This window comes from Rhinolophus hipposideros, assembly GCF_964194185.1.
Source record: "Rhinolophus hipposideros genome assembly, chromosome: 10".
Classification (NCBI taxonomy): Eukaryota; Metazoa; Chordata; class Mammalia; order Chiroptera; family Rhinolophidae; genus Rhinolophus; species Rhinolophus hipposideros.
The window spans coordinates 8,857,703-8,881,935 of record NC_138056.1 but is presented as its reverse complement, the minus strand read 5'-3'; the positions used below and the strand labels follow the sequence as shown (position 1 = coordinate 8,881,935).

The 24,233-nt window shown below is 59.0% G+C and overlaps 1 protein-coding gene across 12 annotated transcripts in view; it reads left to right on the top strand.

Annotated features, from left to right (window-relative positions):
* Window positions 1–3,397: 3,397 nt before the first annotated feature.
* Window positions 3,398–24,233, top strand: part of MYRF (myelin regulatory factor) — a gene marked incomplete at its 5' end in the record, with an annotated part of 34,176 nt that continues 13,340 nt past the window's right edge. For 5 of the 12 annotated variants that reach the window (XM_081064027.1, XM_081064025.1, XM_081064023.1 and 2 more), the window contains 8 exons: window positions 3,398–3,538; window positions 16,015–16,102; window positions 16,320–16,583; window positions 18,916–18,977; window positions 19,943–20,213; window positions 21,184–21,434; window positions 21,527–21,650; window positions 23,387–23,582. In XM_081064027.1, coding sequence (XP_080920153.1) covers window positions 3,493–3,538; window positions 16,015–16,102; window positions 16,320–16,583; window positions 18,916–18,977; window positions 19,943–20,213; window positions 21,184–21,434; window positions 21,527–21,650; window positions 23,387–23,582 — 1,302 coding nt within the window. Of the gene's footprint in view, window positions 3,539–16,014; window positions 16,103–16,319; window positions 16,584–18,915; window positions 18,978–19,122; window positions 19,242–19,942; window positions 20,214–21,183; window positions 21,435–21,526; window positions 21,651–23,386; window positions 23,661–24,233 lie in introns of those variants that run through there. The other 7 variants (XM_081064020.1, XM_081064021.1, XM_081064016.1 and 4 more) reach the window with 5 other exon arrangements.

Here is a 24,233-nt window from a genome sequence, read left to right as displayed (position 1 = left end):
GTGGGGACCCATGGGAGGCTTAGAGGCCTGTAGTAGGGAGGCCTGGCCAGTGGATTGAGCCCCACCCTCTCCTGGGCTGGCCTCCAGCTGGTTACTCATTAACCCCTAAGACCCTGCCTCCCTTTCCCCAGGGTTGCCTTCTGTCCTGACGCCTCCTCCTGGCCCTACTGCCACGCAAGGGCCAGTGCTAGATACTGGGCATTAACCTGGAACCGTAGAAAACACCATTTATCCACCACTTCCCTGGCACTTAATCTACACCGTGAGGAGGGAGTAACAGGCTGATTTGCAAATGAGGCCTCCAAAGACCAGAGGACAGGCCTTGGAGAATGGCTGAGCCAGCCACAGGGGACAGCCACATCTGTTGGGCCCCAGGCTGAAATCTCTGCCCCTCACTCATTATAGCTTGGTGGGGAGGGGGTGCAGATGGGATCTCGTCTCCATGGATGAGCCCCTCAAAGTCCTGGTGATGCAAGGCTCTCTGGGGCTCCCCCACCGATCCCAGCCACTGACCTGCCCCAGCCTCTGCCCCAGCCAGATGAGTTGGGGGTGGCAGCCTTGACTCCTGGCTGAGCCCTCGAGTCTGGAATATTTCAGTCACCCCTTTCCCCCAGCCCAGAGATGAAAATCCCTGGGGACCGTGCTCCTTTGCTCAGCGGCTTCATGGAGTCAGGGGAGATGGCAGGGCCTGAACCCCCTAACCAGACCAGCTCCCACAGGATTAGCAGAAGACTCCATCCCGCCCCATCCAACTTCAAGGCTAACCAGAGACTTAATAATTTAGCCTGAGGAGTTGGAGTGTTAGGGATAAAACACATGTATCCCCCCTCCCACCCCCACTCTTTGATGACCAACACAAGGGCAAGGCTTAGCTCATCAAGATGGCCCTTAAATGGTGGACATTTTGGCACCACGTGGAATATGATGGAAAGAACTGTGGGTGGGGGAGGCTTATATAGAAGCCGGTTTTCTAGCTGGTCCCAGGCAACTCTTAAAATAAATTCATTTTAAAAAAATCACACGGTGTAGGCGGGTGTCTACTTTGTCCACAGGCAGGCCTGACCCGGGTGGGGGAGAGGCAGAGCAAAGAATAACAATTGTCTTAAGGGAGGCTGCAGAGGGAGAAAAACCTCTGGGGTGTATCAGCTGGGAAAGAATAGACGCCTCAGTGTGGCCCTCTCCCCCCTTTCAGCCCAGCCCCTTTCGGGGGGAGCACACACAGCTGGGCCCTCCAGCAAAATCCCATTCTATATATGTAAGAGCAACAGCTTGAGGCCCCTGGGGGACAAAACTTCATTGTAAGGCACACGCCAGCCTGGGCACCCCCTCCCCTAGCTCGAGAACTATCGTGGCATTGACCCTCCTCTGTGGGCCACCACAGGCCTGCTGACTGGGCCACATCTGGGGCTCAGGCACCAGCTACCCCTCCCCCATGGCGGGCTACTGCGGAGAGGGTGGATGGCCTGGGTGGGAGCAGCTTCCCCGGCTCTCACCCCATCCCAACCCAGCAGGCTAGCTCATGTCCCCACTCTCCTCTGGGGTGCCACTTGAAGGCAGAGCTGAGAGCTCTAGGATGGCTAGGCTGGCGACTTGATTGGCCTGCAAGTCCTTCCACTCCTCTGGCCCTCAGTTTCAGTTTCATCACCTGTCAAACAGTGGTGAAGTCGGATAGGTTTTTCCAGCTCCGACTTGCTGTATCTGAGGATCTGGAGAGGCAGCGAGTTGAGCCATTCTGTAGTGAGATGGGTCCCACTGTAGTGAGATGAAATCCCACTGGGTCTGGGATTTCAGGATTCCCTGCTTCCAAGATTTCAGAGGCGTAAGAATATGCAGTTTGAAGATGCCGTCATCCATTGATTCAATACATAATTTATTGACACCTACTACGTGCCAGGTAACGTTCTTAGTGTTGAAACTGCAGCAATGACCAAGCCAGAAAAATCTCTTATCCTCATGGGGCTTCTTACTCTCACAGAGTAAGGAGACGGATAGTAACAAAAACTAAATAAAACTCTTTTATGGTGAGAAAAAAAAGGCCTCAATAGGGGCAACTGTTCAGGTAGGGTGTCAGAGAGGTGCGGTGTGAGCCGACACCTGACTGCTGTGTATAAGAAGGAACTAGCCATGTTGGGACAAGCATTGTAGACAGATGAAACAGCATGTGTGCAGCCCCTGCGGCAGGTGGTAAGGAGGCCTTGTGGCTGTGACTTAGCGAGCGATGGAGAGAAAAGTCAGAGGTGAGGTAAGGAGTGGTCCAAGCAGGTCACACAAGGCCGCAGGAACCATGGCAACAGGTTTAGGTAGTGTTTTGAGTGCAAAGGGAAACTATAGGTTTTAGCAAAGGAATGAGATGCTCTAATTTGTTTTTTTAAAAAGTGATTTGGGGGGATTACAAGGAGCAGTGAGGAGAGAGGCCGTGCACTTGTGCAGGACAGAGATGAGGAGGCATTCACCGGTGGAGGCAGAGGGACAAAGGTGGTGGGTTTACCCAGGACATGCCTGGAGGTAGAATCTTCAGGTCTCACAGTACCACACAGGGAAGCGGGCACTGAGAGGGTGGTTTCCCAGGTCTGCCAGGATCTGGCTCTGAATGCCGGCTTTGGCTCTAATTACCTCGAAACCCTCAGACCTGTGCTGTCCAATACTGTAGCCACACATGGCTATTTAAATCTGAACCAATTCCAATGAAATCAAATTGAAAATTCAGTTCCTCTGTCATTCAATAGCCACGTTTCAAGTGCTCAGTAGCCACAAAACGCTAGTGGCTATCATATTGGACAACACAGGAGACATTTCCATCATTACAAGAAGTTATATGAAACAGCACTTCCTCACACAGCACATCGGCCTCAGTTTCCTCCTCTGTAAAATGGGCATGAATAGTATCTCCTTGGTAGGGTATCTATGAGGACAAAATGACATAACTCCTGTAAAGTGCTCAGTGCAGGCCGGCACATAGCAAATGTTCATGAAATGCAGGTTATTACTATTATTGCTGAGATGGGGGCGGGTAAGGAAAGGACATAGAGGATGGTTCTGAAAAACTAAGATTCAGAATCCTGCTGCCTTCCCCTGTCCAAAGGGAGGGCGAGGACTGCAGGCCAGGGAGTGGCCGCTGAGCCCAGCCCCAGCCACGGAGACCCTCGCCCAGCCTGTACGCACGAGGCCGGGCCTCCCGGACCCCCGCTCCGGGAAGTATCTATCCTGCTGCACCGCCGCGTGCGGAGCCGCGCTGCCCGCCACGGGGCTGCGGCGCGGGTCGGCCGGCAGGGGGCGCTGAGCGCGGCGGGCGGGGCGCGGGGCGCGGGGCGCGGGGCGCCGGGGGCGGGTGGGGGCCGGGCCAGGGCCGCGCGCTGGGCGGGCGCGGCTGCGGACCCGCGGGACTGCAGCGGGAGCCGAGCCGGGACTGTCGCGCGGGCCGCGCCGGCGATGCCGCGCCCCCGGGCCGGGCTGTAGTGGGGCCGGGCGGAGTGCACGCCGGGCAGGCCGGACATGGAGGTGGTGGACGAGACGGAGGCGCTGCAGCGCTTCTTCGAAGGTGAGGGACCGCGGGCCGGCGGGGGCGGCGAACCTCTCGCGCTGGGAAGTCCCCTCGAGGGCTGGGACCCAAGACTGTGATTTTACCACGCTGGGACCACCCCCTCCACCCCGGGACGTGTCCTCTAGGCTGGCACTAGCCTGCGAGTGCTGGCTGCCCGGGCTGGGAGTCTCCCGGAGGTCACTACCCACAGCCAACAGAAAGCTGGGCTCCCTGTCCCCCAATATACAAGTCTTTCGGAGCTGTGTCCCCTTTCATGCTCCATCCTCCTTCTTGCCTTCCAGGACCTGCAGCCCCCCCGCCCACCTAAATTCTGACACCTCCCACCCCCAGCGCACTTCCCGCTTCCTGAGTCTGGGGACCCTCTACTGTGCTCCCCTGGAACCTCATCCAGGCCCAGACCCCCTTCCAGGCCCAGAGCCCCAGCATACTTTCTAGGATCTTCCATGTTTCTTAAGCTGGCACCCCAGCCCCCAGAGTGCCTCCTAGAGACTGGGACCCCTGCCTAGAGACCCAGTCCCCCTGGGTGCCTTTCAGGTTGCCACCCTCCCCCCAGCCTGACACCTAGGAGCTGGGACCTCCCCACTGTTCTTCCTTGAAACTGGGACCCCCTTCAGGACTGTCACCCACTTTCTGCAAGGATGCTTCCTCCTCTAAGGCTGAAATTCCCCTTGAAGCAGCTACCCCTCTCCTACTTGGGGCTGGGAACCCCTCCCCAGCATTCCTCTGTGGGCTGGGTCCTCCCACCCCCACCCCCGACCCTCTGAATGCTCTCCTTGCGCTGGAACCTCCTTGAAGTTGGTGACTCTGCTGCCAGCCACCACCTTATCCACTCTGGGACCGTCCCAAAGCTATGACCTGCATCCTGCCAGCCCTCTGACACTCCTAAGGGCTCTGTTGTCTACACCTGTCCCTCGAGCTTTGCCTCCTCTGGCTGCGCTCCCTACCCCAGGAGTGACCTCCCCCCTCACCTTGACCCTGATAACACCCTTTCAGGGCTGGAATCGACACACACCCTACAATATTTTCTTCTATACTTGCCCCCCCCCACCGCCCGGCTCCCCACACACAGTGGTTTTGGAGGTCTTCTCTTATGTCTGACCAACACCCCTTTCCATTTCGGGAGTAACCTGTGCCCCTCCTCCAGGGCTGTCCCTCTCCTCCTGGGTGCTGGCTTCAGGAGGGAGGGGACGGAGTGTGGAAGGGGAAGGCAGAGGTGCAGGCTGATGTCTGCCCCGCCCGCCCGCTGCTCAGCCCCTCACTGGAGCATCTCGCCAGGCCTTCTGGCCCCTTTTGTGCCTTTTTCCACCAACTTGGGGAGCCCAGCCTCTGTCCTACCCTCTCCCCAGTCTCTAAGCCCACGTCCTGCTCCTCAGTGCATTCAGAACCCAGAACTAGTGATTCAGAGCCTTCCATTAGGATGAACCTGCCCCACCGGGCACTGTGCTGGGGCTTTGGGGCCACAGGGCCTGGAATCAGGGTTCCAGTTCCAAGCGCAGTGCCCAGATTCCTTTGGAGTCCCATGCGGGAGAGCGGAAGGTCCTTCTTTGCCTCAGTTTTTCCCTCTCTGTGACTTGGGGGTGGGAGCTGCTGTCCACTCCTGCTTGCTGAGCAGCCCAGGTCAGGATATCCCCAAGCCTCAGGCCTCCCCATGCCAGGATTCAGGACACCCCAGCTGACCTAGACCCCAAGAAATCAGGTTTGAACTAGATTAAATTGTTCAACCTGAGTTCGTTGGGCCATTTGAGGGTCCTAAGGGCTCTCGTTCTTCCCAGACACTGTTCATCCTTTAGGACCCCTTGAGGGGCTTTATGGGAGCTGAGGCCCCTGGGGAGGCAGGAAGGGCACACTAGTCCTGGCTTGGGGGATACTCTTTTGGGGGTGCCCTGAGCCTGCTAGTAGCTGGGATGACCTGTGGGCCAGGCCCCCTTGCTTCCCGCAGATATCCCCACACCTCCTCCCCCAGAATCTGGGCCCTGGCAGAGGGGTGGGCCTGACTGGCCCGGGCTCCCTGTCTCCTGAGCCAAACTTTCCCTCCTGCCCATGGGTGGGGGGTGGGGGCTGACGCCACAGCTCAGCCATGCGCCTGGCCTGGCGGGCCTGGCCAGGAGGTTATGCTGCTCCCTCCAGAGAGATAAGAGGAGACTCAAGAATGTCTGTGGGGAGCAGGGGGGTGTGGAGCTGCTGGCTGAGGAGCGCCCGGAGGGAGCCAGGGGCTGGAGAAGTGTTCCCAGAGCCTGAGAAGGGAGGAAGGCGGGGTGCTAAGGGCCGGGGTCTCCAGGGCCACGTGGGAGGGGCAGCCTGGCAGGGAATCAGGTGGGCAGTGGTGTATGCGACCGCGTGTGGGTGTTAGGGAGAGCCTGGGAGCAGTGAGTGGGGCCAGCGTGTGTTCATGAGTGTACACTTGAAGTGCCCGGGGGCCAGAAGCTGTGCTTATCTGCGTGTGGATGCGTTCTTCCTGAGAGCGTAGGAGCAATGTGCGCTCTCGCACTCTGGGCTGGGGACACCTGAGTTCTCATCCGCTTCCCGCTTGGCCTTGGTCACTCCCTCTGGACAGTGGGTACAGGAGGCAGGATCTATGCTTCCCACTCTGGGACACATTGTGGCCCCTCATCTGACATGGCACACTGGGCATATGTCCTGCTACTGGCCAGTGCAGATGAGCCAGGCTGTGCCCGCCCTAGGGTGGTGGGCCGGTGGCTAAGGCACTTTAGGCCTTGGGTGAGAGGCTGGGACAGGGCGGCCCCCTCGAGGCTGGTACAGCTGGGCCCCCGTGACTGCCCTGCTAATCCCCTGGAGGGGAGGCTGTAGCCGTCCAGCTGGGTGAGCATAGGGCCTACAGAGAGGGGACCCTCTAGGCGGGATGCCCTGGCTCCCAGCAGGTAACAACGTGTCTGTCACATTGACAGGCTAGAGCCTATTCAGGGACAGAGAAAAGGCAGCATCAGAGGATCCCGATAGGACCTGAGAGGTTCCAGTGAAGGCTGGGCCACCGAGAGCTGTGTGACCCTGTGCAGAGCTCTCGCCTTCTCTGGGCCCCTTTTCCTCACCTGCAAAACAGGAAGGGGTGGCAGAGAAGATCTCGATGTCTTCAGCTCTGATGAGCCTCATCTCAGCCTTGGGAAGGAGCATGAAATAGAAGGGGGAGGGTGCCGGCCCCAGGCTCCAGGGGCACAGGCACATGGGGCTTGTGTGAGCAGCCAGTACCCGCAGAAAGCAGGCAAGTGTGGAGGAAACCATAGAGACTGAGGGAAGCTGGGCTTCCAGCAGGTACTAGAAAGGCTGTGGAGAGGTTGAGGGACCTCCACGCAGCTTCTAGAGGCTGGGTTTTCACTCCTTCTAGGCTTGATGGGTGGCTTGGGCTGGTAACTTCCCTTCTCTGGCATCATGTCCCCTCCTGGGTGGGCAGATCGACTGGACCAGAGATGGGGCTTCCCGTGTGATTTTTTTTTTTTAAGCCACCAAACAAAGACAAACTCATGGCCTCCTATGTGATATGGAATATGTACACTGGACATAGGGGGCTGGACCCCCCACAACCCCCTAGAGTACCAAGATGCTGGTTGAAAAGCCACCTTTCCCCCAGCTCTGGGATGGGGGAGGGGCATAGCATTGGCCCTTTGTGCCCAGGGGCCAAGACCCATGCTCTGAGAGAAGGGGGTTAGCCAGTGTTTTCTAGAGCTGACACCCAGCCCCCCTGCTCTCTCCCCTGCCACCAGGAACTTAGGGCAGGGAGGGTGGCCTTCCTGTGGGGACCAGCAGCTCTGCCTCCCGAGGGCAGGAGGACGGCCCAGGAGGAGACTGCCTGATGACTGTAGCAGAGGATGGCCACCCTGGATGGGAGGCTGGGGCTGAGCTGGGGTGTGTGATGGGTGGCACTGTGTCCCATGTCAGCCTGTCTATCTGACTCAGGGAGCAGGTGGATGGGGGAGACAGCCAGAACCCTGACTCTCAAGGAAATGAGATGGGGTGTCTCCTGGCTCTACCCAGAGCCCCTGGGAGGACTCCTATCCTAGCCCCCCCTCCCCAGGTCCTGAGTCCAGCTGCAGGGGAAGTAGTAGTGGGGGACCTGACTCATCCTCTTGTCCCCAACACTCAGCGCAGGGACACACGGGGGTGGGGGGAAAGGAGGGCAGGAAATGTTCTCAGGGAATATGGAGGCAACAATGGTTATGTGAACAGAGGCACAGGGAGAGGGGAGGCCCCCCAGGAAGCCAGCTCTCTGGGAGGGCCTGGGATCATTTCAGGGGAGACGAGCAGGGCCTCTCCTTATTCTGGGGGTCTTGGCAGAGGGCGCCTAGGGGTCTCAAGCAAAGCCAAGCAGGATGTTTGGGGGGGAGGTGGAGAAGACAGGCCACTCCATGCGGAATGGCCTCCTCCTGGGGACCTGGCCCCCATTCCCTGACTCCCAAGGGCTTACAAGATTGGGAGGGGGGTCTGGCATCAGAGGCTGCTGGGTAACAGCCCAGCTGGGCCACTGATTGGCTGGTGCCCTTGGACTTTGCACTCCTGATAAGGACTGGGAGCAGAAATCATTAACTGAATCATTAACGTGGTGGCCCCGCCCCACCTAGCCTGCCTGCCCTTCCTTTCCACCTTCTTCCTCCTCACAGCTTCCTCCTCTGGGCCTCAGTTTCCCTCCCAGACTGGGTGTGTGTATGGGGGAGCCTCCTCTCCCACCTCAGAGCCTCTAGCCCCTGCTGTCACTGGGTGTGGCCCCTCAGTTGGGTCCAGGGGTTGGATGCTGTGATGGTCTGATACACTGACTAGGTCTGCTGCCGGGGTCTGTCCCCAGCTCTGCTGCTCACCTACGGTCCTTCTCTGGGCATATCACCGCACCTCTATACCTCCATTTTCTCCTCTGTACAATGGGAGTACAACTGTGGTCACAGTGCCTACCTCTCAGGGTTTCTGGGGGATTCGGTAAACTGAGGCCTGTGAGGGGCCTAGTACACTGCCTGGTGCAGTAACGTTCCACAAATGTCAGCCTGGGTTGTGCTTAGAATCACACGGGGCAGGCACAGCCCAGTTCAGCAAGCTCAAAGCAGATATTAAGCCCTCACCGAGGATTTATTGGTCCACAGGGTAGGTCGGTGCCCCCAGGCTTGGACTGGGGCCTGTGGCTGGTGCTGTGTGCTTTGAGAAAGCCCGTCACACTTTCTGGGCCACTGCTAGCGATGAGGATGAGAGGAAACCATTAGCCTTGTTGAGCATGCTCTCTGTAGGGGACCCCGCTCCATGATTGGTCTGGCTTTGCTTGGTTCTGACGCTTGCTCCCAGCTTCCAGCTGGGCCTGCCCCGCCTCCACCTCAGAGAATTGGAACTTGGGGTGTGGCAGGCGGGCAAGAGGGAAGGGGCTTGATTGTTCTTTGTCTATACCTGCCACACCGAGCCCAGCGGTTTTGCATATGTTGTCTCCAGGAGTCCTGGAGCTCAGTGGAGGTGCAGGTGGCGTCCCCTCATTTCTGAGAGGGGGCGCTGAGGCAGGAGAGGAAAGTGATGTGTCAGCGTTCTCAGGGAGACCACAGCAGAGCTGGGACAGGACCCTGGGCCTCCTGACCTGCAGTCAGTCATAGGTGGGTGGCAGCCTGGAGTGGGACAGGGAAGGCGCTTCTCGTCCTTGGGTGCTGAGGGTCCTGATTCATCACTAATGGCTGTGCTGCAGGACTTCTGTCCAGCCCCTTGACCTCTGGACCTCAGAGCCCTTACTCAGATGGTCAAGGGTGTGTGACAGAAACATTGAGACCCCAAGAGTGCCAAGGCCTGGAGTGGGAGGGGAAGTAAGGGCAAAACCCAGGGTTGGGGGGCAGTTGGACCCAGGGCCCCCGCTGGTGTGGACCATGGACTGGGGGCTCCAAGGCATCCTGTTCTGCCTCCAGGCTGCGTCGGTGGGAAAGGTCTCCCCGCATCCTACTTAGAGCTCTCCAGCCCCCATAATGCACACCCATGGCCTCAGTCTCTCTGTGGAGTTTGGGGACCCTCCCTTCCTCGGGGCCTTCCCTTATTCCCCTCTTCATCTCTCGGTCCCCTGTGCTCTCCTGTCCCTCTGTTGTTCTCCCTCCTGGGGCCGTGGCCTGGGGTCAGGGGACAGGCATCTCCATCCTCTGCCCCACTAACGTGGAGGGGGGGCTGCCTTTGACAGGGGCCTTGGGGTCTCGACACCGAGTTTGCTCAGTTAGATCTGGCTCCAGCTAGAGCTGATGGGGAGGTGCATTGGCCTGGGCCTGCCTCGGGGTCAGTGAGCATTCGTGTGCATGCGTGTATAAGTCTGTGTGCTGGGCTGAGATGTGAACATGCGCAAGCGTGCTCGTGCCTCAGGGCCTTTGCACCGGCTGCCCACCGTCTGGAATGCTCTTACCAGATACCCATGTGGCTCACCTCCTTCACGTCTTTGCTCATTGAGGCACACCCTGACCATCCTACTTAGAATTGCAATTCCTCCCCTCTCTCCTGGCACCCAACCCCCTCTCGGCTTTATTTTTTCCATAGTATTTGTCACCTGCCAAAAGGCTATGGATTTTACCGATCTATCTTGTCATCTGACTCTGCCTCCAGAATGTGACCTCGATGTGGGCAGGAGGTTTTGTCTATTTTGTTTACTACTGTATCCACCAGAGCCTGGTGCAGTCCATACTCAGGAAATAATTGTTTAAACAGATGGGCGCATGTGTGTGTCAGTGTGGGAGGCATGTGCCACTGTGTACATATGTGTATTTGTATGTACACAGTCACGTGCATGTCAGTGGATACGTGCCTGGGAGTGTGCCCTTGTGTACACACGTGTGTGGGACATGCTGGTGTGTGAACACAGCTGGGCAAGGGTAACCCTAGAGGAGACCTGCCCCCACCACAAGCTTTAGGGTCTCTACTCCACCTTTGGGAAGAGGTGCCTTTTCCCGGTCGGCCTGCCCTGGTCCCTGTGGGAGAGGACTAGGGGCACCAGGAGCTATTCAGCCTGTGCAGTCGGGGCTCGGGATCCCCAGAGCAAAGCAGAGGTCCTTGGGGACTAATGTGGGTTCCCGAAGACCAGGCTGCAGCTACTGGGCTCAGTTTTGTTGGACCTGGCTTGGGAGCTAAAGATCCCAGGTTCCCTGGAGGAGATGGGTCTCTGCGGGCAGGATGTGGGAATCGTCTGCATTTTTTTAGCAAGAAGTTGAGAGGGAACAAAGACAACTGTGGCTCAGATTTAAGGCCTGGTGGCAATGACTCAAGAGCCACATCCTTGTCATTCATCCCTAGGCTAACTGGGGATTTGATGCAAAGATGCAAAGGATAGCTTACAAAATCAAGCATCTGACCTTGAAGGCATTTTGAGTGAGAAGGCTCTGGTCACAAGTTGAAGCCTGAAGCAGGGGTAGCCGGCAGTTACGTTAATCAGAGATCATATTAATAAAGATAGAAAGTTTAAACCAAAGGAGGTGAGAGCTCACGGTGCCCTATCCTGGTATAAACTAGTTTGGAGCATGTTGATGAGCTCAGTCAATATTGGGAGACAAGTCACAGCACTGGGGGCCCTCTTGGCTGGGGTGATTGAGGGGGGGCTGCAGGGGCAGGCAGACAGTCACAGGAGGCGTATCCACAGGCAGTGGGTGGTGGATAGACCCAAGGCCTGGAGGCCAGACTGTGCCATACATGTGCCAGAATAACAGCATGGTGCCTGGGCATGCCCCAGAGGGGCTCAGAAGGAGATGAGAGCCCCCCTCAGAGGCTCCCTGGAGCTGATATGCAGGAAGATGGGGAAGCATGGGGGACAGTGGGACAACTGGGCAGGAAAGGAGATATGAAAACAGAGCAATTAATGTTGATTGAGGAATGGCCTTGTAGGGGTGAGCAGCTCTCTCTCCATCTCACTGAACATGCTGCAATTCCTGCTCCACTGTTACAGAGGAAGCCAGGCCCAGGGAGGGCAGGTCACTTGCCGAGGGTCACACAGCAATGAAGGGGGTGCCTTAGAGCATCATGGGGGTGCCAAGGTGGGCAGTCCCCTGACCACTACCACCCTTATCCCCTGCCATTGCCTAGAGCCAGGGTGCCCCTCAGATTCCAACACGTAGGGTAGACACTCAGGGCACTGGGCGGGCAGGATGGGCCCCGTGCCCTGTTGGCCCCAGGTTCAGAGCAGCTAGGCCTGGCCAGCATCCTTAGGCCCTGGCCTGCCCTGCCCACAGCCACGTGGCTGACGGGATTTCCGCCATGTTTGGGGCATGAATTGACAAGTGCCCCATTGACGGGCAGGGGGGAGGGTGTGGGCAGGGCACAAGCCACCCACTGTGCCGGGTCCCCACCCTCCCCCGTCCCCCAGGACAATGGCCGAGACTCAGCCAGTGGCCACAGCTGGTGGGGGTGGTGGTGGGCATTAGCACCAGGAGGAGGGGAAGGGAGGGGTCCAGGGTAGAGGACCACCTGGGCCCCCACCCACCCTCATTGCACACCTGACTCGTGTCTCCTCGATTCCCCTCCTGCCCAGCTGGGTGGCTGTACAGAAGGGGAGGAGGAGAGAGGAGAGGAAAGGAAGAGGGGAGGAGGGGAGGAGGGGGTATCCTTCCTGAAGCCCCAATCCCAACCTGCCTGGGAAGGGGCAGTGTCTGGCTTCTGTTAAGAGCGAGTAATAAAGGACTTAATTAATGAGGAGCAGCTGGGGTGCATAGCTCAGCAGGGCAGCGGTGGTACCTGGAGGGGCTGTGTCTAGCCCTGGCCCCTGACCACAGCACGGTCTGGCGGAGGTCTCCAGACCCAGGCCGGCCTGGTTCCAGTGTCCCGCTTGCCACTTCGCTCGTTCATTCCATGAACATTTATTGCAAGCCTACTATCGACCTAGATGCTTGTATCCCAGAGAGACAGAGCTCACCCCAGACAGGGCGGGGCTCACAGCCCAGCTCCCACATCTGTAAGCGATGGCAAGGCATTTATCCTTTCGGATCCTGTTTCCTCATCTGTAAAATGAAGAACAAGAAAACCACCTATGCCATAGGGTTGTTACAAAAATTAAATATGAGCCATGCAAAGTATGTAGCGTGGGGCTGGGCACAGAGTGACCATTTGGTGAGTGTTTGCTGTGGGCAGTGGGCAGGCAGTGGACAGACTCTCCACCCACCTATGAGGACTGTGCCAGGCAGGAGAACAAAGAGCCTGATGAGAAAGTAGAAAGGAGGCCGCCACTCAAGAGGATGGGAGAGTCAGAGATGGCCTCTTGGAGAAATTTACGTTTAAGCCAAAACCTAAAGAGCAAGTAGGAATGGGCTTTCTCTGTCAGAGGGGGAAGCATGTGCAGAGGGCCTGATGTAGGTGTGGGGGGTGAGGGGGTGAGGAGGGGGACGTAATGAGGCAGGGCTGCGCCATGGAGAGTTGCAGATAGAACTGGGGCAGGAGAGGAGGCTGTGGGGGCAAGCAGGGGGCTGACCGTGCCAGGCCTTGGACTGAGGAGGGCTCTGGTCACCCTGGGCAATGGGAAGTTGTTGATGAGTTTAAGGCGGGGGAGGGCAGGGGTCTGGTTTGTGACCTGGTGGTGCCACATTCTGGTGGGGGGTGGGGTCGTCTTGGGCAGCCTCTCCATCTCCCCAGGAGGTCTTGAGGATCAGCAGGAGACACACTTAGTTTCCTGCAGGCAGGGGTCTGTCTTTGGCTCAGTGATGTTGCAGGGCTCTTTGGGGAGCAGTGGGGCAGGGGTTACCCCCAAGAATGTGCCCAGAGGCACTGCCTTCCTCCAGGGTTCTTGGGGGCTCTGCCCCAGCCTCAGAAATCCCTGGGCTCCCACAAGCCCCCACCCCCACCCTATCCTCTTGGAATGTTGGGGAAATCTCCAGTGTGGTTCATGGGGCAGGCTGGGGGTATCTGCCTGGTAGCTGGACCCTTTAGGCCAGGCTGTGTGGGGGGAAAACCAGACAGGCCTCGAGGGCTCCCAGAGGAGAAGATGTGGGGTCAGTGTTCCTCAGGAGGCCCACCAACCCCCAAAGCTTAAAGTTCTCTCCCACCCAATGGCCCACCCCCACCCTGCCCCAGTGGCTCCCTCCTCCCTCCTTCATCCTCCCGTCCACCCGGCCCCTGGCACGGGAGGGTCTCTCCTCCCCCAACCACATCTGGTTCTCGTTAGGGTCTCCCAGGATGCCTCTGCCTGAGGCCCCCCCTATCCTAGGGGAGGTGGGCAGGAGGATTAGGGGTGATTAGGAACACTCCTGGCCAGGGGAGGAGGGGGAAGGAAGGGGGGGCCTAGCCTGTTATAAATAGCAACACCATGACTCCATCACCCCATCATTCATTGTAGATTCCAAGTTCAGTCTGGAAAACCTGCAGCATCAGCGGCCCGGGTGGGGGTGATGCTCCAGCACCCCTTCCCTCCCCATCTCTTGTGTTTGATCCTCCCTCAGGAACCTCCCAGCCCAATGGGTAGGGCAGCCCAGGATGGCGGGGAAGTCTCAGTGACCACCAGCCACACCTTTCCCATTGTCGTCAGGCCCCTGCACCTGGGTTTGACTTCCCGCTGTGTTTCCTCCGGCAAGAGACTTGCCCTCTCTTAACAAAGGGAATGATGCTAATAACACCAAGTCTGCAGGGGTGATCGGGAGGTAAACCTGCAAAGCACTTAGAATAGTGAGGGCCGGGCAGGCATTCAATCAGGATGAGCTGCTGTCACCGTCATCTCGTCATCTCGTCACCTCACCATCTCACCATCTCACCGTCTCACCATCTCACCATCTCACCGTCTCACCATCTCACCGTCTCACCATCTCACCGTCTCACCGGTGCAGGTTGGGAGGGTTAAGCATCACATGCACATGAAGAGCTGCGGGATGCCTTGCGTGTGATAATCTCCTATGATTATGCATGTACTTGGCTCCGACAGTGCCGGGCACACAGTAGGCGCTCAATAAATGGGACCTTTGGTTAACAGGGAAGGATGTGGCGGGGGCCAGAGCATAGACGGGAGTTCTAGAACCTCTGCATGCAGACTGGTCATTCCTGGCTTGAAAAGCTCTTCTTGCCCTGACTGTATGGGACCCTAAATGGCCATTGGCGGTGCTTGGTGGGTGTCCCTTGTTCCCCTCTGGGTGAGCCAGGGGTGGGGACAGCAGGAGGGCCTGTCCCAGCAGCGCGTGACTCCTAGGAGAGCTTAGCCACTCATTAATCACCTAAGCAGGGCTCAGCATTCTTGAAATTCTGGCCATGGGCCAGGAAGGGGCCTGGGCAGGGGGCTCCTGGGGACCCCAGGGCTCTGGGGATTGGGGGGTGAGGACGGCCGCTCTGTTTGCTGAGCACGCACTCTGTGCCCAGCACCTTACGTACCTTAACTTGTTTCATGCTCAAAATGACCCCCTAAAGCGTTACCTGTTCATGTCCCCATTTTACTGAGGAGACTGAGGTTCAGAGTGGTATATGACCTGCCCAGTGTCACACAGCAGGGAGTAGGTGAGCCAGGACTTGTTCCTGGACCTGTCTGAGCTCTGTTCTCAGGGCTCACCAGGGGAGGGAGGGGGCATGAAGTGAAGACTCCAGACTCAGGCTCCAGGGGCCTGCGGGAGGGTGTCTTCTGCCTCAGTGGACTGGCCAGCCCAGGTCAACAGTGGGTGGGGCCGTCCTTCATTATCGGGGTTGACGCATCTCCCACGTCAGCCCCCTTATCACCCCGCCCTCCCGCTCCCCCTGCAAGGTGACCCTGGGAGGGGAAGGGCCAGCACCTCCCCCTGTCCTCCCACTGATGCCCAAGATCACCGGGCTGCCTTTTCTGTGGGTACCTCCCCTCTGTGGGGCTGCGGCCAGTGAGGACGGCCCAGGAGAGGGCGGGTGGAGGAGCAGAGCCCAGGCCGCCATCATTTCCCCTCCGTAAAGCTAGAGCAAGCCCTTACCTCTCTGGGCCTCTCGCCTCTGCAAAACCAGGGCTAAGCTCCCCAACCCCATTATGGGGTGATGGGCATATGCAATCAGAGTAGTCTGGGCTGGGCATTCCTGATTCTGATCCCCACTCCCTCTCCATCTGCAGCTGGGCCTGGGGTGCAGGAGGCTCCCCCAGGATGTAGGGTCCACCCTAGCCAGGCCACATGGCTTCTGGGTAACCACCAGCTGGGCTATCTACAACTGACTACTGGAGGGCTGGGCACTTGACAGTGAGGCACCTTGTTTGCTCCTCACAGTACCCCATAAGTCAGGGGGACAGTTACCCCCATTTTATAGAAGAGAGGAAGGGACTTGTTCATGTTTGGAGGGCAGGAAGTGGCTTGTCTGTCCCAGCTCTGCACTCTGGGCCCTTCCCCTCCTTGGAGATGCCAGGTGGTCTTGTGAGCTGGGGGCGGTCAATGCCTCCTGGAGGGGTGTCAGGTGGTGGAAGATGAAGGAGTCCCCCCACCCCCGCAGGGATGGATACACAGATGGGGAGGAGTGGAGTGTATTTTTTGGAGGGTCCAGCCTGGGGAGAGTTGCAGGGCTGGGCCCAGAGGCCTAGGAGCTGTAGCCCTCCCCAGCTGACATCTGGCCCTCCCCTGCAGGCCACGACATCAATGGAGCCCTGGAGCCCTCCAACATAGACACCAGTATCCTGGAGGAGTACATCAGCAAGGAGGACGCCACCGACCTGTGAGTGGCCCCAGGACAGCCTCAGCCCCACCCCTAACCCCTCTGGCATCCACCTTTCACGGGGAGGTGTGACAGGGCCCCGCCTCTGAAAGCAGCTCCTCCTCCTTTGCCAGTGGCTGAGCCCTCTGCACTCTGCAGTCTGCACCCTGCCCTGCCGGTGGGGGTCTGGGGAGGGGCTGGGTCCTGGTTGGCGCTGAGCTTCCTCCCTTCTCCACAGCTGCTTCCCTGACATCTCTGCTCCAACCAGTGCGGCCTCCTACCCCCACGGGCAGCCAGTGATCCCCGGCTCCAGCGGGGTCCACCACCTGAGCCCCCCTGGGGGTGGACCCTCCCCAGGGCGCCATGGCCCCCTCCCACCCCCGAGCTACAGCACCCCGCTCAACTGCAACAACAACAATGGCATGGGCACCGCTCCCAAACCCTTCCTGGGGGGCTCTGGGCCCCCCATCAAGGCTGAGCCCAAGGCTCCCTATGCCCCAGGGTGAGTGAGGGCAGGGAGCGTGGTGGGGGAGGGGGGTTAGATGCAGGTGCACAGGGGGCAGGCAGGGTGTGGGGCCAGTGACCAAGGGCCTGGGAGGAGCTGGCCAGGGCCTGGCAGCGGTGACTGGGCTGCCGTGGGCAGGTCAGGGGGGCAGGTCAGGGCATGCTGAGGAGGCACATAGGGCTTTGTCCTGAGGTCGTGGGCAGCAGAGTGGTGAGGGCTGATGTAAGTGCTAGAGAAATCTCTTAGATCCGTGTGGAGAGTGGACAGGAGGGGTTGAGACGAGAGGCCGAGATTGTTTATGTTCATGGGAACACCTATACATGCGTGCACACCTATACATATGTGCATGCCTACACACGCGTGTGCACACGCATGCACACAAACTCCACTCATTGTGCCAGCCTCATCCGTCACTCGTGCAGGGAGCCTTTATTTATTGTGGTCGCAGGGAATTGCTGATGGTACAGGTGTGGTACCTGAAGTTCCCCCCGACCCAAGCCAGTCTCGCAGGCACTCCCCCCACATCGCCTCTGGTCCACACCAGGGTCCTGACTCAAGGGCTCAGCTTGGGCCTGGCTGTAACCAAAGGTTCCGGGTGGCCACCAGCCCTGCCCAGGCTCCAGGGAAGAGGGGCTCGAGAAAATTCTGGGTTGCCCAGCTACGGGTAGAGATCCTGTCACTGGGTGGAAGAAAAATTGGGTGCTGGGAACAAGACACCACCCAGACAGCCTGGCTCTGTCCCTGTTCCATCATCGCCAGGCTTCTGCCTTGGTAACCACCACCTCGGTCGGCCTCAGCGTCTTCTCTGTAAAGTGAACCCCTTCAGGTGATGGTGGAAATGAAGGGAGGAAGCACAGAGGAAGCACAGAGGAAGTGCTGGGGGCATGGTAGCTGTTTCCTAACTTATAGGGGTTGGGCAGTAGAGGTGAGCTGGGGTGCCAGGGATGAGCTACAGAGAGCTTGAGGCTGAGAGCTCATCCCTAAGCCGCAGACCCCTAAGGGAAGGTTGGAGGGAAGAGAACTAACATGTAATAAGCACCTACTGGGGGCTCGCCACTGTACCTCATACCTCTTTGTGTGAGTTCATTCACCATCCCCACTAAACTGCTCCTGGGGAACCCCAAAACTGGCTTTCCAGTAAAGCTCTGCTGCTCCTCGTAGCAGGATTCTAGTGACACACAGAGGTCATTTCTCAGGGAAAGGGCTGGTCCAGAGCCACGCGGGGCCTGTGTGGCCTGGGCCTTTCCCTGCCCCACCCCTGCCAGGCCCTGTCTAGGTGGTAAACAAGACAGACGCGTCCCTCCTGCTGTCTGGGGAGGAAGTTATTAGTCAATAAATCACCACATCAAGGACTGTGAAGAGTACGAGGAAAGAACACGAGGGCCCATGGATTGGGGCATTTGATTGCAGGGACTGGAGGGTGTGAAAGACCTTGACACAATAGAGAAACCCAAGGCCGCTGTCAGGGAAGTGCAGGGAGCAGGTGGGAGACGATGGGTGTGGAGCTGGAGAGGCCGAGTCTGCCCGGCCCAGGGCCTCAGTGAGGGTTCAGTCCCCGGCATGCATCACTTTCTCTGTCATCCTCACATAGCCTGTGGGATTGGGTGGGCGGCTTATCCAGGGGAGCACAGGACTCTAGGATCAGCCCCTGGCTGTATGCACGATGGCTCGGCTGCCTCAGGCAGCTGCCTGGGCATAGCAGTGAGCAGTCTCTCCAGATGTGGGGACCAGGGATGGCCAGAGAGCTGGATCCCTGTGTGGCCACAGCCTACTCCTCAATGGACGAGTGCAGGGTTCACGCAGGACGTGTTGACCTCTCAGGGTTGAGTTTGTTCTTTCGCTCAAGCCACTGATAAAATCTGCAAGAAAAAAATAAACCCAGGCTCAGTGGAGCGGGCTCCCTGCCAAGCCCACACCTGCCCCTGGTGGGGCAGCCCCTCAGTGACCTGCTGAAACTCCCCAGGCCCAGCCCCCTAGGACCCCACATTTCCAGGAAGTGGAGGCTTCGGTGGGTACAGGAAGGGAGGAGCAGACTTGGCCCCTAATACTGGGGAGAGAGCTCTTGCATGCCTATGCCATCATCAGGGGCACTGGTTACTGGCTCCCGCGTTCCCAGTAGGTCTGAGAGGGTGCTGAGCAGGAGACCAAGGCCCCCGCCTAAAACCCAGCCCCAGGCCCTGCCAGGCACCCCTAAGTGGCTGGTACAGATAAATGCCCCTCAGGGTGGGTATCTCTGGGGTCTCTGGGACACTGCCCCACAGAGGAGCTGCATGGCTTGAAGGCAGGGGCTCAGCTGCCCTTCCGACACCCCCTTCCTCCTCTCCTGCAGCACACTGCCGGACTCTCCCCCAGACTCGGGCTCCGAAGCCTACTCCCCCCAGCAGGTGAATGGTGAGTCCAGCGGGCACCGCCCTCCCCCTCTGGGGTTTGGGCAAGTGGTTGGGGCGGCCTTATCGGGGAGGGAGGGAGCAAGAGAGGGAGGGGGCCAGTGGCCGCCCAACAGGCCCTGATTATCGCTGGTCAAATACTCCCTGGCGCTGGCTATTGTTTCCCCACGGGGCGGGAGGGGAGCCTGGCCCTGCCTCTGAGCAAGTGTCCCTGCTTGCGATGCCACCCGCCTGCCCGCCTGCGCCATCATGGACGCTCCCTTTGGCGGTAAGTGGACGGCTGGGGAAAGCTGTGTCTGCAGCCTGAGCACAGGCCTCACCAGCTCACCAGTTGCCAGGCCCACCTCACCTTGGAGGGTGTTCGGGGGTGCTCTGGCCCCCAGGTGGCCAAGAGCAGAAGGATCTTGGGCAGGCAGCCCTCTCCCCACAGCCCAGAGAGGGGTCAAGAGTTCTGTTTATCTTACCAAAAACATCTCTGGAATGCCTCCTGGGGAACAAAGAGAGCTGGGGCCTCCCCCCTCAGGCTGGGGGGCTGGCCCCTGAGAGCCTGGTAGAGGGGCTGCCAGAGGGAGGAGGCTGCCACAGGACGGCACTGGGGGTCTCAGAAGACTCCTTCTTGAGGCTCAGGAAGAATCAGTCCTGAGAGGAGCTTTGGGAGAAACTGTGGATGATGGACCTCGCCTAGGGAGCAGGGCCAGGCCTGGCCCAGGGGAAGGAGCTGGCTAAGATGGGGCGAAAAGCTACCCACCCCCTGGACTGGGGCTTGCCTCCCTGCCCAGTCCTCTGGTAGCCAGCCTCTAGGCTGCCTAGCCTTCCTCCCACGTGTGGTTGGTAGGTGGGCAGCCCCCAGGCCTGGCCTAGGAAGGGGTGGGAATTAGGAGACCCTGCAGAAGTAGGCCAGGGGAGAGCTCATGCCCAGGCCCCCCAGTGAGGTAGGTCTCTAACACCCGCTCCCCTTTTCTCCTGCAGACCCCCACCTCCTGCGTACCATAACCCCTGAAACCCTGTGCCACGTGGGAGTGCCCTCCCGCCTGGAGCACCCACCCCCACCACCAGCCCACCTGCCAGGCCCCCCACCACCTCCACCTCACTACCCCGTCCTGCAGCGGGACCTGTACATGAAGGCTGAGCCCCCAATGCCCCCCTATGCTGCCATGGGGCAGGGTCTGGTGCCCCCCGATCTCCACCACACCCAGCAGTCCCAGATGTTGCACCAGCTGTTGCAGCAACATGGAGCCGAGTAAGACGTGGGCAGATGTCCCCAGCATGGGAAGATGGGGTGGGGGGGGATCAGGGCCACAGCAGGCAAGACAGAGGTAGAGGTGGGGACAGGGTTGAACCCAGGAATGGCAGAAGGCTCTGACTCCAGGGGATGGGGTCAGCATGTGCCCAGTGAGACGGTGGGGGTTTCTAGCCATGGCCAATGCACGTCCGTTGTCCACACAAAGGGGAAATGCTTGCCCAGGTCATGGACCTAGGAAGGGCAGAGTTAAGATTGGAACCCAGGCTGTGCTCTAAGCCCGACACCGGTGAGTTTCCAGCCCTGTCATGGAGTCCTCAGGTTTCTGAGGAGGTTCCAGGTGCAGACCCAAGCTCGCTGCTCTGACTCCAACAACAGAGTTGTCTTTTTATGTTTTACACGTTGAGATTTCGTGAAAGATTTAGGTTAAGGTAAGAGTCCCCTGCCAAAACTTTCTGTCAGCCAGAAGGATAAGGGGTGCTGTGCAGCCCCCCCAAATCTTCATCCCCCTCCCAAGAAACTCTCCTTCCTGCCTTTGTGGCCCAGGCCCTCTGTGGCCTGTTTCTACCCATGGAGGCTGCTGTTCAGAGAGCCGTCACTCTAATGGGTGACGCTGAGAATGACATCACAGGGAAGGGACCAACTCATTCATTCCACGAAGGATTCTGAGGACTGTGTGTGCCAGGACCCTTGGGTGTGATGGGGAAACAGACAAACAAGACAGGTGTGGCTCCTGCCTTCCTGGATCTTACAGTTTGAGGGGTAGGGAGGAGTGACAGAAACAGAGAATGACAACACAGAGGGATGCGGGAGCATTAGGAGGCGAAGCCTGTGGGCTTCCTGCAGGTGGTGTCCACCGGGCTGGGGACATCCTGTAGAAACAGGGTAGAGAGGGGAGCTGTGGCACTGCCCAAGGGGAGCAGGCTCAGGGAGAGCCAGCCCCCCATGGCCCACACCTCTGTCCTCCCAGGCTCCCCACACATCCCTCCAAGAAGAGGAAGCACTCTGAATCGCCCCCCAACACCCTCAATGCCCAGATGCTGAATGGAATGATCAAACAAGAGCCTGGGACTGTGACAGCCCTGCCTCCGCACCCCACTAGGGCTCCATCCCCATCCTGGCCTCCCCAGGGCCCACTCTCCCCGGGCCCTGGCTCCTTGCCCCTCAGCATTGCCCGGGTCCAGACGCCGCCGTGGCACCCAGCAGGTGCACCCTCACCAGGTACATGGCTGGCCTGCTTTACCCCACGTGGGATTAGCCCTTCCAGTTGGGGAGTGGGGCCCGGGGCTCACGTAGGTGTTCCCTCCCTCCAGGTCTCCTGCAGGACAATGACAGCCTCAGTGGCTCCTACCTGGACCCCAACTACCAGTCCATCAAGTGGCAACCACATCAGCAGAACAAGTGGGCGACTCTGTATGATGCGAACTACAAGGAGCTGTAAGTGATCTCTGCCACTCCCCACCTCTCCTGCTCCCCCTATCCAGGGCCCCCCAGCCCTGGCATCATGGTGCTGGAGAGCCTGGGGGCACACTGGGGACAAGATGGCCCCTGTTACATAGAAGCAGACAGCCGGCTGGCCCAGGAGTCAGGAACCCTGAGCGTCAGTTCCAGCTCTGCCCTGCTCAGGGTTCCTGATTCCTGGACCAGCCCAAGGCCTCCTTCAAGAAGGGGGTATCTGCCAGGGAGGGAGGGGCTGGTGGGGGCCGAGTCAGGGAGAAGTGTGTGGATGGGTGTTTTCTGGCTCCTCCTTCCCCTCCACCTCCTCCTTCTGCATTCCAGGAAGGTAGCAGGAAGCTGAGTGTCGGCAGGGCCCTTCCAGCAGCCCGCTCCCTGGAAGGGAGGCCAAGTGGGGGGGAGGACTGGGTCAGAGGCTGCCTGGCATTCCTAGCCCTTCCTCAACACCCACCTGGGTTCAGCTTCCTGGCCTGGCCAGGTGCACTATGGGACCACTCCCCTACTCCTGCAGAAGGCCAGTGAGGGGTAAGGGTGTGGCTTCCTTCAATTCACCCGGACATCGCCAGGCCTGGGCTGTGAGGCTACCCTTGGACGCTCTCACAGCTGAGACCAGCCTCCTGGAGCTGGACACCTGAGGTTCTATGGGATTCTTAGCCCAAAACCCTCAGAGCTGGGGGCTTCAGCTACTGTGGGGGCTGACGGGTCCCTTGAGGCCCAGCAAGGTTCAGGGGAGGCCTCAGGGGGGGTCCAGCCGCTGTGGCCTGGTAAGGACTCCCAGTCTTACTCCTATACTTATTTGGCCAGCCCTGCTACTCCAGGTCCCAAGGCCAGGAAGCTGGCAGCCGAGGCCCCCAGTGTGGCCCAGGCACTTCCTGGGTGTTCCTCCTGGGCAGGCACCTGGGTGGAGCCTCGCTAGAGAGACGTGGTTAGTCCTAGGCTTTCCTGTAAATGTTAGCCAGGCCCAAAGTCCTCTTCCCTCAGTTTGGAAACATTCTTTCTGCCCAGCTTCCTCCAGGCAGGCACCAGGCATCAGGGGCACTGCTTGTGCCTGGGGACCTGGGTGAGAGTGGACCAAGTTATAGGCCAGTAATTGCTCCCTTTTCTGACACCTGGAGATCCCTCAAAGGGTCCAGACTTGGAACACTTTCCCAGCAACAGATGAGCAAACTGAGGCTGAGTTGAGCTTCCCAGAGTGCCCCTGTCCCCAGACGGGCATATGGAGGAATCAGAATGAGAATGTTTGGGGGCTTGAGCAAGCCGGTGGGCAGGGGCTGGGCCAGCTCAGAGCCGGCGCCTGGTTCCACCGTATCCATGGCAACCAGCTGTCAGGCACAGTGAGGCTCCACAGACCATCCCCTCTAACCCCATCTCCCATGAGGGAGGGGGCTTCAGGCAGCATTCTGGGAAGGAGCCAAGAGTGCGGAGGGGCTATCAAGCCCCCTCCTCAGGGATTCCCTCCCATCTGCCTGGCTCCAAGGTCTTGCGTTGCCTCCGCTTCTCCAGGGCAGGATGGTCCCAGGCATGTAGAGGAAAGAATAGTGGCTGAGATGGCGGACCTGAGCCCAAATCCTCCGGGGACTCAGTCTCCATTTCTGAGAAGTGGGGGCAGCCCTGTGATGGGGGGGTTCAGGGTAGGAAATTGGCACACAGACGTGGTGGGGACTGACGTTCCAGGCTTGGCTTTGAGGACTCCGGTGAGTGCCCTCCCCTGCCCCCAGGCCCATGCTCACCTACCGTGTGGACGCCGACAAGGGTTTCAACTTTTCGGTGGGTGACGATGCTTTCGTGTGCCAGAAGAAGAACCACTTCCAGGTGACAGTGTACATTGGCATGCTGGGCGAGCCCAAGTACGTCAAGACTCCCGAAGGCCTCAAGCCCCTTGACTGTTTCTACCTGAAGCTGCATGGAGTGAAGGCAGGTTTGGGGACTTGGCAAGGAGGGGCGGCAGGAGGGCCAGGAAGGCTTAGGGGCGTTAAAAGACCCCCAAACGAAGTGAGTATATCTTGAGGAAACTCCTCGTGGCCAAGTCCACCTCCTGCCCCACTATTCCTGCCTTCTCTCCCCGTGCTGCCCCTTAACCATCCCGTTCCTCAGCCCTCTTCTGGCTTATGCTCCTTCTTCCTGTCTTCACCCTGTGACCCTAAGTCTGTGTACCCAGCTAAGACCCCTCTCCTGACAGCTCTGTCAGCCACCTCAGCTCCACATCCCAAAATGAACTCCCTGCAAACTTGCCTCTCCCCCTGGGCTCCCCTCTCAGGAATAGGGCTACAGGGCCCTGGTCACCCAAGCCATAAAACAGGGGCCCACTTGCAACAGGTCCCCCCCAAACTTGCACCATCATGCACCAGGCCCTGCTGCCCCTCCTCTCCTCCCCTCTGCCTCTCACCTGACGAGGTCATCGCCCTCTCCTCATCTCAATGTCCACAGCAGCTTCCACTCTGACTCCTGACTCAAGTTCCATATGAGACACGTGCGGGCACGACACTCCCCATTCTCCCAAGGCCTCCAGTGCCCTCCTGGCAAAGCCCTGACTTCTCAGATTAGCCCACAAAGGCCTTCGGGGCC